This window comes from Apus apus, chromosome 4 (genome assembly GCF_020740795.1).
Source record: "Apus apus isolate bApuApu2 chromosome 4, bApuApu2.pri.cur, whole genome shotgun sequence".
Lineage (NCBI taxonomy): Eukaryota > Metazoa > Chordata > Aves > Apodiformes > Apodidae > Apus > Apus apus.
The window spans coordinates 923,642-939,084 of NC_067285.1; the positions used below are offsets into that span (position 1 = coordinate 923,642).

Below are 15,443 nucleotides of genomic sequence, written 5' to 3' on the forward strand. Positions count from 1 at the left end.
AAATCAACATAAAGGAGCAGTTGAAATTATATCACAGAAAGTCACATTTCAACGTGCAGCACACGCTGCGGTAACCGAGGGAGCAGAGCTCATCTCCAGTGGCATATGCCTGACTACAGGGAAATAAATAAGCACGTTAGGAAAATTATTCCAGTTTTGGGTGTCTTCCTCCTGTCCCCTGGGAGATCTCCAGCAGCTGGAGGGGACTGGGCTGAGCCTATTTGATGGCACAGGTTCCCAGCTGGAGGTGTGAACCTTTCTCCTTTGCAGAAGTAAAGGGGGAAAAGCCAGGAGATCCTGGGCCCCGTCTCCATCTCCAGTGCTTTTGATTTGTTGTTGTCTTTAACGATGATAATTTTGGATACATTCTGAATAGGTGCATAGCCTTTTCTGAGTGCATTGTTGTAGACAGCAAGGCATTTGTGTGCACAGACCTCAGCAGAACCAGAGGAGACCAGCTGATGAAATACCATTTAATCTGTCTCTGATGACTCGGGCAACAATAGGATGGAAGTGTCCCTCTTGTTGTCATTAAAATTAATTTGAAAAGCCAAAGAGAACCAAATAACATTTGCTCTATTTACCCTTGCTCTATATTACTCACGGAATTGATTGTGTAGTAATGTACATCTAAGTTACAGATGGAAATCCTAGATGAAGAAGTGGTCTCCAAGGCTACAGAAACCCAAGTTGCAGTCCATTCATGCGTGTGTCCCGCTGGGCATCTCCGTAAGACTGGAGGGGCTATTGAGTCTGCTCTTGTATGGATTGCTCCACGTGATAAGAGGCACCTTTAGACTTCAGGGTTGGAATTGATGGATCTTCAGCATTTCCTTATATCCAGAGAGCTCATCAAAGTTAATAGTTTTGCCAGGGGCTTTGACAGAAGCAGAAGAAAAGAAACAGTCATTGCCTGAGGTCCAAACATTGTCTTGAGCTGGAAAATGGTTCACTGTCTTGTTAGAGCTGGCCAGGTTACAAGTGCCTCCAGTGGCACTACTGTGCTGTAGGCAGCACAGCAAACATCACAGTGACCTGCTACTGTTCTGTAAAGGCTTTATTTGTCATTCTTTCTTCAAAGCAAGTATGGATTAAATCTATCAGAGTACTTTGTAGGGTAATTATTTTGCTACTCATCGTGTCTTGCAGGAATTTCTCTTGTCCTGACTTCATGGCAAAAAAGAAAAAGAGACACAATGCAGTGTTTCCTTCTCGGCTGTTTTTCCTGCTGGTGCTTGCAGTTCCTCTCCCCTGTGCTGCCTTCCCAGGGAGGAGATGGCCACGGAATGGCAAGGGGCTGCTTGGTGGGGAGCATCAAGGTCTTGCTCCTGTCTCCACTCTCCCACCTCTCCTTTGATGTTAACAATCCAGGAGCATCTCCTGGTGTCCGTTTTGCTTTGTTCTAGACTGCTGCAGGTCTGTGGAGGGCTCTCACCCCTCAGGCAGGGAACCACACATCTGCATTGCTTAAAAAAATTCCATACTTTCTGTATATACTTTTACACATGCCTTGAGACATGTAGTCCTCCATAGTTCTGCAAACCTCCCCTGGGCCTGGGAGGTTAAAATTGTCTTGGCACTGTCCTTTTCCTGCTATTCCCACGACCTGGGCTGCTGGGAGGGTAGCTTGCTAACTGATCTTTGGGCTTGGATGGCTGTACTGCAGGCACAGGGATGGGCTGAGGTGTTGGAGGAAGCCCCTAAAAATATTCAATATATTTCTCATGTTCTTACAGCTTTCAAGCCTCTCAGGAGGAGATCACCAAAAATAAAACTGTGGGGATGTGGTACATGGAGGTGCAAGAGCTGCAGAGCTGGTAGTTCTGGCTGTGCACATGAAAATATCCCTGGGGATGTGGTGAGAAGGGTGTTTGATTGCAAAGTCCTCGGTTTAGGTGACTTTTCAGTTGTTTCAAGGCCTGAAGCTCAGGGGTAGCTCTGCATAATGCTGCTGGCTCCTGCAGAGAGGGGTTCCTCTGTTCTTCCATGGCTCTGTGTCAGCAGGGCTGGCGAGGGGAGCAGGAGGAAGCTGCTCTTGCAAATTATCAGCAAAATAATTTCCTGTGGATGGAGTGGGACACACACAGTTTCTGGTGAGAAGCAGCAGAAACAGAAGGTGTTGTTTATTCTTAAATAAGAAAACTGATCTTGCTGAGATCTGTTTTGAAAACGTTGCTATGTCTTTGCAAATTCTTGGTTTGAGGATCACATTTTTATCAATTTAAAATTTACAACAATGCTTCTTTGCTGAAAATCAATGGATGTCCTGACCAGACCAGTAGCTCAACACAAAATTGTTTTAACCATTCAGAGAGGTACAGGGAGCAATGTTTAGCAGGAGGTTAGAAGAACGTTCTCTGAAATACAGCTGGAGGAAAAAAGTAAGTTTTTTTTCAAAGCATTTTTCTTTACTGGGAAAAAAAAAATAAAAAATTGTCCTTCTGGTTTGCATGCAGGTTCTGCCTCTAGGCTGGATGCTCATGTGGGTCCTTTGATGCCAACACAAGTCACCAGAGTGACGGCTGTGGCTGCACCAGCCCTGACGTTCATGGCCACCAACCTGATGGATCCAGCACTGACAGGTGTGTTTCTGTGTCCTGACTGTGCTCCTGGAGCACACGGGGTGTCTCTGTCTGCTTCCAAGCAAGCCATGCTTCCTGCACGGCCTGAAAATGGGGGACCCTTACAAATGGGCTCCAACGTTATGCCGTTTGCTTTAGCTAATTCCGAGTGTATTCCCAGTGTTTCACATCCTGTCTGGGATTGGCAGCAGCTTTGCATTTGATGCTACCAAAGGCAAGTTTCTGAAATGTTCTTGGGCTTTCCATTTCCCAGGCCAGTGGTATTCAGGAGCGTTACAGTGATGACGTGGTTATCTTCTGGGTAGTTGTCCCATGAAGTGTCCTTGGCTGAAGCCTCTGAGGATGCTCTGTCCTGTGCTGTGTGATAAACCTGGTTTATTCGCTGTCATGTAATGTGTGTCTTGTTGTGAGAGGAGGAGCAATGCTGTCCCCAAGGGCTGGAGGGCATCTGGTATTTGTGAATCTCAGTAAAGACACATGTTGGAAATTGTAATCAAAAAGTGATCCAATTTTGATAGGAAATTGGGAACATCTTCCCTAACAGTGTGAAATTCCTCATATGATGCTGCTGTTGTGAAGTCAGGAGCCCTGGTAATGGTGGTGAGATGGTGGCATGTGGTTGTCCCCCTGCCTGACTTGGGTGCAGATAGCCATGGAGAAGGGATGCCAGCAAGCCCACATGGGGGTCCTGAACCCACCTTCCAGCCATGGTTCATGGAAAAACCTGGGGTTTATCAGGAAGTACTGGTATCAGTTCAGGTGTGATTTACCTAGTCCTTCACACCTAGGGACTAGCACGGCCATGGAGGTGTTGGTATAAAAGCTCTGGTTTGTCCAGCTCAGCCTCCTCCTTCATGGGTACCTCAGCCTCACCTGCTCTGCCTGCAGCTAAGACAAGGGTTTTGTAAAATCCTTTGTGATCAGCAGGGCTGGGCAAATCCATGGTGGAGCAGGAGGCTCCCTCTGGAGCAAGGTGGGCTGCAGCAAGATCCTCTGATAGAATCCATGATGCTGAGTCTTCCAGCTCAGCGTGGAAATGGCTGAAAACTTTAACAAAGGCAGTTCATACACATCACTTTTGACTTACTTTGATTTAAAGTTTCTGGTCTGATTTGTTTTTGGGAAACACCTTCTGCTTGTATCATCTATACAGTTGTTGTGCTTGAAGTCCTGCATTCTGCTCTGTAAAGTCACCAAGAGTTGTGTTGACTTGCTTTCTTGCCAGGAGCAGCTGCGGCTTGTTGAAAACTGAAATTGTGGGTTTTAGGCTACTCTCAAAAAACAAAAGCAATGAGGTTGTGAGGAGAGACAGAACTGACCCACAGATACTGGTAGGACAGCAGAAGCTGAGTGTTTAGGTGGGTGTGCTTGGAGTAAGTCCAAGTAAATCCAAATCCTCTGAAACATTTAGAATCCAAGTTTTAAACTTTCTTTGAGGTTAATGGAGGTTTGGCCTCCAAATACCTTTGCAAAGTAGATTTTTATTCTCTCTTCTCCATAGCAACTTCAGAGTGAATCAATCTTTGTCCCTCATCCCTCTTCCCTTTCCTCTCCCTCTCTAATTCTGCTTTTAGTAAGATTTTTATCATCATACACCTACATCTTCTGTGATGCACCCAAAAATTGTTTTGCTGCTTCACCTGTACTTTTGGTACTGTGAATCATCCATGTCTCCCTGCCATGGGGCCTGGAGAAGCCTGGTTAATCAGGTCTCTTCATCCCCTGTCTCCAGCACATCCTCAGCTGGTAACTGCACTCCTGAGTGCAGGGGCAAAAAAAGCTGCATGATTATGTTGGAAATCTGTCCTGGTGGCTTAATTCTCAGCCTGCAGTTTCTTTTATGTGCTGAAGTTAAAGGAGAGAAGGGGGAAGTTGATTAATGAGAAAGGAGTAAACCTGACCTGCTTGTGAAGGGTAGACATGTGTCTTGCTGGCTGTCCTCCAGTGTGGGCAGGGGAGAAGCACCCAGGTCCATCCCTGGGGATTCTGCTTTCCTGTTGGGATGCTGTGAGGCAGCATTTCTAAGGAAGGAAAAAAAGAGAGGCAGCCTCGGGCATTGGCAGTGTCTGTGTGCCAGAGATGTGTGAGGTGCAAAGAGGAGTGACACCAGCTGTCCAAGGGCCTCCTGGCGTGATCCACACAAGTACATCCACACCAGTGCATCCACGCTCTGCTTCAAGCCAGTCTGCAGTTAGTAAAGAGCAGAATAAGAGCAGCATGACAAAAGCATTTATGCCATACCTTGTGTCTTCCTTTGCATCCAGTCAGTGCTCCTGGAGCTCTGTGAGTGTGGTTTAGGTTCTCTCTCCTGATGTATTTCCTCAGTATTGGCTGTGGGAAAATCCTCTGCTGAATTTTGCAAGTGCAACAGTTTGTTTAAATCTGCCAACTGACATTTCTTTATTTCTGTTAATGTTTGCAAAGCTGGGGAAATGTGTTTTCTTCTTCTTTGTGCATGTGTGATTATGCATATACAGGAACGAAAGATCTTGGCTACTTCTTAAACCAACATGATAATGAAGACTAGAAAAGAATAAAAATTCTAATATATTAAGAAAAGTTTTTTTCCCAAGGACTAGAGAAATACTTAAGAAGAGAATGAAGCAGAGCTGGGAGTGTGGTTAGTGTGCTTTCCCTGTTAAAAGTAATATTAATTTCCAGGTCAGTTAAGCATTGCTCCCCAAGCATGTTGCTCCATGTCCAGCTGCTCTGTGTTCAAGTGACAGAATCTGAAAAGCAATTTGTTTCAGCAGCAGCTCCCTGGCCTTCTAGCCTTGTTGCTTCAGGGACTATTTCATAGCAAGAGCAGAAGAGTCAAGAGCTGGAAATGCCAAAATGTACAGTGCTGCTCAGCGGCACTGCCCTCAGGGGCTCCCAGGCCATGGCTGGCCATGGTGCCTGGAGCCAGAGCCAGCTGTGTGCCTGCAGAACAGGGCCAGAGCCAGCTGTGTGCCTGCAGTGTGGGACCAGAGCCAGCTGTGTGCCTGCAGAACATGTGTAGCACTGCAGCTGGCGGGACCAGTCTCAGCCAGGTTCCCCACACTGTTCCTCTGCTGTCCCTGGTCTTCCTGAGCCTCTGCCAGGATTTCCCTGCCCTTTCCCAAAGGCCAGCAGTGGGTGCTCACGGGCAGGCTGGCACCTACACTCCAGGATGAACGTGCCCAATAATGCTTCAATTATCTCTGAACAGATATCTTGAGAAGAAAGATTAAACTTAGAGACCCTTTGGATATGTTTTAGCCGCTCCCTACTCCTGGCTCCTTTAATATGGAAAATAATTGATACGGTTTGTTAATCCACTTTTTCACTACGTATAACAATTGAGTAAGTAATCTGAGAAAAATGCTGTATATTTAAATTTGTGATATATTCCATGGTGAGGCAGAGTCAAACAGCTGAAACTCCAGCCTGTGCCTCAGTGTAGCTCCTGTTCCTTGTGCCTGTGTTGCAGTCTGAGTCATTTTAAAGTCAGTTTAGTAAAGTGTGAGTCTGCTGCACACTATGCAGTCCTAGTAAAGCAGGGCTTGCAGTTAGTTTCCTGAAGCTGCTGCACCAAAGCTTTCCCCTGCTTGGCAGATGGGAGCTACTCCTGTACTTCGGAGATGGGAGAGGGAGGGAGTGTCATGACTTGCCCTTGTTATGGCACTCTCAGTGCTGGTGACTACAGGGGACTGTCAGTCAAATCCCCAAAGATGTGTTTTAGGAGAGGTGGAAGAACAAGAAGATCCAAAGAAACCCCAAATAAAATAAAAAAAATAAGAATAATATATTTCTTAATATTCCTCACAGTGCAAACTACTTTGTTTCTGATTGTTAGGTCTGTCTCTCCTGCCTGCTGCCTTTTTACCTTCCCTTACTGTCCCTACGGTGCAGCTACGTGACCATTTGTGGTTCCTATGGGGGTTGACCCTGAGCAGGACAATGTCTGCTGGCTGGGGGAGGGGGGCTTTGGGGTTGTATGCCAGTTTTGGCTTGTTGGAACTGTGTTTATTGCACATTAAAAAGAAATCCTTTCACCTCACAGATAACGGCAAAGAACCGAGGAGATCCTCCTGCCCACCGACCTTGATTTTACACACAGAGAGGAAGAGAGTTCCTGTGGACAACGGTGGTGATAAGGTCTGTGATGGCATTTCTGCTCCTAAAAACCTCTTTGAACTTTGGAACTGCCCAGATCAGCCAGGCTGTGCTGTGGCTGGAGCTGTGCTGGCGATACAGTCATTTCCTGTAGTCAGTTTTCAAGCTCTATCTATTTAATTTATTTTAGTGCTACAGGAGCTCCATCACTGCTGGTGTCAGAGGACCAGAGCAGGGGTGTGTTTGCTGCTGGTTTTCTCCCTGTGCTGGAGGAGAAGCGAGTTGATGGGAGGGGTGGGTCGATGCAGGTGTGACAAACCCTGGGACAAAACTCCTGTCCTGAGGAGTGCTGAAGTGAGTGTCTGGGACTTTCTGGGGCACACAGTGGTGGCAGGACCTAGGGAGCTGGGTCAGGCGCTGCTCAGAGTGGGATCCCCTCCCTGAAGGTCGTGCTGCCTATTGCAGCATCAGCCCCAGGTGCAAGGAGGGATTTTTTTCCTGGGCCCCACCTGCTGGGTGTTACTCATGTAAGATGCTGCACATTTCTGTAGCCCTCCTTTACCGATAATGGCAAGGTCCTTAAATCAAGCTGTCAGGTGAAGGTAAATGGATAGCAAACATTAAGTGCAGTTTACAGGTGGGTGATGCTACATGTGTGTAACTTCATCAGCTTTTGGTAGAGAAGCTGAGATTATTGCCTAAAGGAAAAGAACCTAAGTAACACTCCCAGCTCCTATGAAATACATGGAAATACTGGCTTTCTGCACAGCTCGTGCAGACTTGATGCAAATGGGTAAGGCTAAAAGAGGGAGACTTCTTGGCACAGCCCTGGTGCAGGGGCTTCTTTGTGGGTGACACTTTTACTATTTCCCTTTCCCTCAGCTGGTCTGAAGGTAGCTGGTTGTTCATGAAGCTGCTGGTGGAATAATGGCACTCAGGGTAATCCACTTCACGTTAAAGAGAGTGATTAGTATAACAATGGCAGTCTTCTGCAGCAGCTTTAATTGTTGACTCATCTCTGTCTGTCTTTCAAGGATCATTCTTTTAAACTAGTAAATGAGGACAGCAGCCCATCAAACGGCAACAAGCCGGTGGCATCTGCTCCGGTGCCAGGATCTCCATGGTAAGCAGAGCAGCCATTCCTTGGGGTCCTTTCCTTCACCAAAGGCACCTTAGTGCGTGGGGAAAATGCACTGCCCTGGGTGCTGGGCAGCAATGCTGGGTTCCCGAGCCAGCTTTTCCTCCTCAATCACCTGCTTAAGGAAGTTGTGGGGAGGGAGCTGCAGGGAAGGTTTTATCACTGAAAATAGGTTGTGTCTCATGATTCAGGTTTCCTGACCACTTTCCCATTCAGGTGACTACATGCTGGGTAACTAAAGCTCTTGTGTCATTTTTAAGTAGATAAAAAATTCCTTCACTTTATGTCCTGAACAGTTGACTAATAGAACTTTTTACCTCCTTTACCCATATGATAATTGGTCTGTACTTGGTGGCTGGTATCTCTGGGATCTCCACATAGATATCAGCCAGTATTTGCTGTTGTGCCATTTTACAAACCAGCGTTTTAAGCACAGTCTGATGTCCTGCTTAATATTGACATAATGAATTTGTGGTTTCCATCTTGACAGCTGCTGCTCTATGGTGTGGTGTAGAGGGGCCACCCAAGTCCAGCAGTGCCAGAGGCAGGTGGTGGTTCCATCCAGTCTCACAGAGAAGAGCCGTAGCCAGTGGCACCCACAGGGGGATCTCACATCACTCCCTCTTCTCTGACAGTGTCTACTGAGTGTTCAGATCCAAACTTATGACATTTTAATCTTTAAGGAGAAATCTTGCATTCCTTGGGATCAGATAGAAGGGGTATAGTCCTCATGCTGACAGTTGTTCCATGTTCTGAGGTGACAATGTCCCGTCTGCCCCATGGCTGGTGGTGGAATATGGAGCATGTCTGTAGGGTGCTTCAGTCACAATTTACACATTTTTTTTATCAGTTGGAGCTAGATATGCAGCCCAGATTCAGCAAATCCCAAACTCATTTCCAGCACACTCTCCCCATAGGCTGGCTCCCTGCTTCTGCAGGACCTGTGGTTGATGTGACAAGCACATGTCAGAAGTAGCTAAGCCACAAATTTCAATGGCAGGAAAATTTTCAGGAAAGTTATCAAACCTTATCTACCTTATGAAATAAATAAGTTGATAATATAATCTTGTGCCCCTACTCATTATTAAATTACAGTTTTCTAAAGGGAACCATGAACGTAACAATGTGTGGTTTTCCAGTTCATGCTCTGTGGCTGAAATACAATTCCATGTGTCCCCTGTGGCTGATTGGAACTGTTATTATACCAAAGGGGAGCAGGTGACGTGCAACGTGGGAAACAGACATTAATTTTAAATTAAATGCCAAGTTATATTAGTCATGCAACAGTGAAGAGGTGTCAGGAGAGACCCAGAATGTCCGACCTGGGGGGGTGCAGGAGAGCCCTGGTGGTGGTGGGTGAGCAATGAGCACCATCAGTGTGGATTTGCCTGTGGCCAGAGGAGCAGCAGGCACCACAGCATCCCACCAGAGACCAAACACCCCTTCCCCACCCACTGTCAGATAGCAGCTTCAGCAGTGCCACATGCACCTGATAGCATCGTGGATCCCAAACAAGGGGCTGGTTTCAAGTTCACCATCATTCCCAACTAGTTCCCCAGAGGTTCACCTTGCCAGTGCAAGAAATCGCAGCCCAGGGCAGTGCAAGGCAGGCATTGACACCCAGGCAGGCTTGGGCCTCTGCCTTGACTGTAATTCTTACATTGAATGAAACTATAATGATAACCCATTTAAATTCATCAGCTACATCTGCCCTCTTCACCTAAATGCCAAGACTTTTTTCCCTTCCTTCTGGGATGACTCTGGGATTTGTGGGAGGGAGGAATCTTCCTCTGAAATGTGCCTGCAGAAGTTCCTCTTGGTGGGTTCTGCAGAAGAGGCTTGACACTAGTGGGTCCTTGTTTCTGGGAGAACAGAAGTTCCCCGTAGCTCCAAGGTACAAAGTAAGAAGCAGTAATTAGACCTATTCGTGTAACAGTTTTAGAGCATCTGTGTTGTGAGGCTCCCTCCTCATCCAAAAAGTGAAAGTTACTAAAATATTGGTCATGTCTGTGCTGCGAAATTCAGGGTGTCAGAACTTCCACCAGATGTACGTGGGCCCAAAGTTCACAGCTGGGCTTGTACCACCAGTTTTGAGCTCGTGTTCATCAGGAGAACATTTGACTCTGCTGAACATACTTGCTGTGATGTCCAGACTCCTGGCACCCAGCTGCCCCTGGTGTCCACAGCTCCCCACAGCTCCTCACCAGGGTTCTGTACTTTTCATTATGTGTTTGGGCAAGATCAGTAGTGATGTCTTACCAGTGACCCCCAGAATGTTGGATTATCCTATTACACTGCTCTGCAGTGACAAAGTATTTTTCATTTTCACAGTTTTTTACCCAGACCAGACTTGTTTTGAACCAGTTTTGCTCACTGCTTTCAATCACAGTTAAGCAGCAGAGCTTCTAGTGGTGAGATTTGTTCCATCCAGGTATTTATGCTACAGAGAGAACAACATTTTCCCATTTTAAGTGTACGTGTGAGGAAGCCAGAGTGTGTGTATGATGTTTGTTAGCTTCCATTATGATTCAGAAGGTGCAGGCTTGAGATTGATAATTTGTTTGTTTATTACATCCAGATTTAGTGAAGCAGAACATGAGGATTTTCAATGTCTGTAAAGGATGGTGCGATATTTATTTTCGTGTTGTTTTAGCTGATTTAAAATGAATGTTAACACAAAAAGTTGAACTGCTGCCCAGAGGAAATTTGCCCAGAGGAGCTGTGGAGTCCCCTTCTCTGGAGATATTCAAGACCCACCTGGATGCAGTCCTGTGTAATGTGCTTTAGCAGGAGGGTTGGACTAGATGATCTCTAGAGGTCCCTTCCAACTCCAATGATTCTGTGATTCTGCTGTTAATGCATCTTTTAACTGACCAAGTCAAGAAACTGGTGATTTGGTTGAATTTTTCAAATTCGACACAAAGCCCATAAAAATCAACCTAAACTTTTGTGGCACATTTGGGTGGTGGCCAGGGGTTCCTGTCCTGCACAGAGACTGGTGGGAGCTCATGAGGATGCCATTGGAATGCCACTGGGATGCCATGGGGATGCCACTGGGATGTGATGGTTACACCTCCTCCTGCAGGGACAGCTGGATAAAGGTCTCACAGCCACCTGCCAGCAGCAGACACAGCCCTGGTGGGCTCACCACCTCATGGCCATTGAAGTGGTGGCTGCCCAGCCCCACTGCTGGGCTCCTGCCACTTGCTGCTCGCAGCTTTAGAACATGAAATGCATCTTCCTGTGGCATCTCTTGCTGTGAGCAGCACAACACTCCTCTTCACCTCATTCTTTTTCCCTTCTGTGATAGACCATTTCACTGGCTGCTTTTTGGGGGTGTTTGGGCCGTTTCTATGCCATTTTCTGAATGTGTAGACAAGTTCTGAACCCGAGGTGGCTGGCGTGGGCTTGCAGGCTTGGGACAGGCTGTCAGTCTGAAAGGAGAGTCAACCTGAGGGTGAATTTCTTGTTTCTGGGTGTATCTGACATTATCTAAGCATAGTTTATCACTTGGAATAGGTGTGTAGTCTGGACTGGAGATGACCGGGTCTTCTTCTTCAACCCTACAATGCAGCTGTCAGTCTGGGAGAAGCCAGTGGACCTGAAGCACCGCGGCGACATCAACCGGATCATCGAGGATCCTCCCCACAAGCGCAAGCTGGAAGCTGCAGCAAGTAACTAAAGCCCTGTGATTATTTGCCTCTATTTGAACTCAAATGTTGAATGAAACTTGGTCGACTAAATACACTCAGTGGAAGTTTGATAACAGTAATTAGAAGGGTTTTCCTTTTGAGATTTCACTTAACAAATTGTGTTAAGATCGGTGTTTATCGCAAAATCCTCACCTTCCCTGAAAGGCTGAGCTGGGGGTTAGAGTGTTCTCCTTGTTGGCAGTGAAGGAGCAGGTGACTTCTTATACTGGATGAATCTTTGATGTATAAAACACCCCTCAGCAAGCACTATCTGTATGTTTTATGACACTTCTCTCCAGGATGTGCATTAGGAATGCATTGGCAATGCATTATTCAGCTGTTACACAAAAGCAGATACTCTGCAGCTAGTGATTATTCAGCCAATTAGGGGGTGGGGGGGTAGGGGGATCCCAGTCATAAATCTCTAATGAGTGGTAAAAGGTTTGCTGGAAACATGGGTGCTTCCATCTCACCATGGCTCTGCCAGGCACCTTCTCAACACTGGGGATTCCTGAAGGGAGAACTGCTGAGCTGCAGAAAGATGTGTTCAGTGGTTCAAAATGCCATTTAAAGGATGCCCCTGGGCCATAATTTGTTCCACCATGTGACTTTCCAAAGATTCTGGATCACCAGCTGGTGTTGACTTCCCCTGCTCTGTTACTGGGAGCTCTCCATACCATGTTATTGCTCCTTTTATTTCTTGATGCTTCCCATTGCCTGTCCCATGGGAGTGGTGTCAGTAAGACCTGCTGTTCCTGGGGGATGTCTGGGCGCCCAGCACTTACTTGAAATGCTGCTTGCCTTACTTAAGTGCTTATCACTCTGGAATATTCTGCTTTTTGGCAGTTTCACTGGAAACCCCTCCTCAGCCAATGTCTGTCCTTTGGTGGTGAGGTCTGGAAAAATGGGAGGAGGGGCATGTGAGACTTCTGTTGTTCTTTTCAAATGCAGTATTTTATAACTAAAAACCCAGGTGCCCTTTTACACTTGGACTATGGGGGCTGCAATGATCCCCAGGCACAGCCCCCAGTTCACTACCCCAAAAGGTGGACTGGGAGTGTACACATGGGGACTGAAAAAAACCTAGTGTCTGTAGGTGAAGAAAATGAGTAACAATTGGGATTTATGTTATGGGATTATGTCGAGCAGGAATTTACTGAAGAAAAGCTACAGGGAAGTGGTTTTCTGTGAGTGTAGTCCCTGCCAACACGAAATGTCAGTACATTTTTCAATATAAATTTCAACTGTCAGATGCTTGTGTAGATACCATTTTCCTGTGTGGCTTGAGTGACTTTTGCTGTGTATCTGATCATTCCAAAGAATCTGCCCGAGTTCATTCCTCAGGAGGAAAACATGGCAGAAATTTATTTTTTTTTAATTAAAGGATATATTGAAAGATCAATTAATTATTGACAAGGAATGATGGCCAAAGACAAAACTGAGGATCATTGTTCCTGGACTATAATTAATTAATAAAAAGAGCCTAAAGTCATTCTTGACATGTGCCACGTCAAAAATCTGGTTTTTGTGGAGTGTTCCATCTTTTTTATTTATTATCTTTAAGTACCACCAAGATTTGATTCATGCACCAGTTTCTTTATGACCATGGTTTTCACTGTTGCTAATAGTCTTCATCTTCCTTGATTTAACTGGGACTTGCAGTTGCTCAGCGTTTGAGACAGTCAGGTTATAATTAGTATATATTAGCTGCTGAGGTGAAAGGAATTATTTGTTATTATTTCTCTTAGCTTGTAATCTCGAGTAAATAAATAACACAAATGAGCTGTGTGTTTGCAACAATGGTTGCCAAATTTGTTTAGCTTAGTTGCTGCTGCTGAGTTTTAATTAGGATTTTTAAATCAAAGGCACAAAAAAGTTGGCAAGCGTGGTTATTCATGGGGAGCTGTAGGTTATCTGCGCATCGCTCTGCCGAAAGATCAAGTGCATTTATAATTTAGGCATAAATGAAAAATTAGCCACTTATCAATTACTCTGCCTCCACAAAGCATTAATTCTTGGGGAGATCTATGGAGGTGTCGTGGCTCTGCTCTAATGGGTTCCCTTCAGGCCAGCCCTTGGAATGCTGGAGGTGCAGCTCCTCCTGTGCCTCTGGAGAGGTTCTGGACCAGCTCTGCCCTAGGCTCACTAATGGGGACATCACCTGAGTGCAGGGACCCACCACTAGCCAGGCATGGGGATGGAGATGGCATTTCCAGCACTTGCAAACCTTGGTTTTAGGATCAGAATCCCAGACTGGTTTGTGTTGGAAGGGACTTTAAAGATCATCCACTTCCAACCCCCTGCATGGGCAGGGACATCTCCCACTAGCCCAGGCTGCTCCAAGCCCCATCCAACCTGCCCTTCAACACTGCCAGGGATGGGGCAGCCACAGCTTCTCTGGACAACCTGGGCCAGTATCTCACCACCCTCACAGCCAAGAATTTCTTCCTAATGTCTCATTTAATCTCTCCTCTTTCAGGTTAAAACTGTCCCCCTCATCCCATCCCTCCCTGCCCTTGTCCAAAGCCCCTCCCCAGCTTTCCTGGAGCCCCTTCAGGCACTGGAAGGTGCTCTAAGGTCTCCCTGGAGCCTTCTCTTCTCCAGGCTGAACACCCCAACTCTCCCAGCCTGTCTCCAGAGCAGAGCTGCTCCAGCCCTCCCATCATCTCCATGGTCTCCTCTGGACTCTCTCCAACAGCTCCAAGTCCTTCTTGTGCTGGGGACCCCAGAACTGGACCCAGCCCTGCAGGAGGTCTTGCTAGGACAGAGCAGAGGGGAAGAATCCCTTCCCTTGCCCTGCCGATCAGGCTGATGGGGCTGCAGCCCAGGACACAGTTGGCATTCTGGGCCATGTTCCCAAGTCTGAGCTGTCTGAGAGCAGCATGCAACATCATCTGGGGACAGTTCTGTCCTTGTCCCTAGCTGTCATTACTCGTGTCTCAGTACAGTCTCGGGCTGACCATAAAGCTGTATTTTCCCTCAAAGATTCCTTGAAATGTTTCTGTCGTATTGCTGTTCCTCCACTTGCAAAATGTTCTGGCGTATTCCTGCTCCTTCACTGGCAAAATGCTTTGTCTGGATGTTTAAGCTGAGGACGTTATTACTTCAGCTAATTACAAGAAAGCTGACATCCTGACTACAGAAAATGGCATGTTGGTTGGTACTTTGTGTGATCCCTACTCAAATCCAGTTATGATTTAGTTTACTCTGTCCCCACAAATATTTTGAACCCTTTAGCATTCAGACACAAATATGAATTACAGTCCCTAGAAACCATAGCTAAGCTCCTGGGCTTACGTGCCACACGTGGGTGCCAGGACAAAATTGCAAATCAGGTTTTTGCGTGTGGCCAGTGGATTGAAAAGGCTTTAACTCACCTGATAAATGCTGGTGTTTCCCCTTTGTTCTGGAAAATGAGCCGGAATTCATGACATGGCTGGGATTAGCTGCATGATTTAATTAATCAGCACGGAGCTTGATAGACCATCTGATTGGGGCAGTGCTGTGCTTCATGGTTTCATGGAAAGATTACTGTCAAGTAATACTCCTCCTCAAAGCTTTAAATCAATTAGTAGTTTTTGTGCTCGGCTGCCTCGCTTCCCTTTCAAAGAGAGTTTATAATCCTACCAGAGGTCCAGCGGTGCGACGTGATTCAGTGGGCACCTGAGTGAGAGCACAGACACCATCCATCAGGTGTCACTGAGTTTTCCAGGGCAGGGAAATTATAAGCCATGATGCTGCCTCTCAGCTCAGCCCACTTATCCAAGACCATGTACCCGTGGCAGCCCCTCCTGCAGGCAAAGCCAGAAGGATGTGGTGTCCCAAGGTCTGTCAGGAACCAGCACACACTGGAATCAGGCTGTGTCGTATCACATTTTTTATCTGAAAGCTGTATGTGGAAGGATGGTTTTGGTGGGCTCTGGGAGGGTGAGAGCCAGGCAGGAGCTGCCTTGC

At 46.6% G+C, this 15,443-nt stretch overlaps 1 protein-coding gene across 1 annotated transcript in view; it reads left to right on the forward strand.

The window, feature by feature from the left end:
• TCERG1L (transcription elongation regulator 1 like) overlaps positions 1–15,443 on the forward strand; it is a 63,904-nt gene that overhangs the window by 34,705 nt on the left and 13,756 nt on the right. The window contains exons 5-8 of the mRNA XM_051619741.1: positions 2,457–2,582; positions 6,607–6,701; positions 7,694–7,782; positions 11,317–11,471. Of these exons, the coding sequence (XP_051475701.1) occupies positions 2,457–2,582; positions 6,607–6,701; positions 7,694–7,782; positions 11,317–11,471 (465 nt within the window). The remainder of the gene's footprint in view (positions 1–2,456; positions 2,583–6,606; positions 6,702–7,693; positions 7,783–11,316; positions 11,472–15,443) is intronic.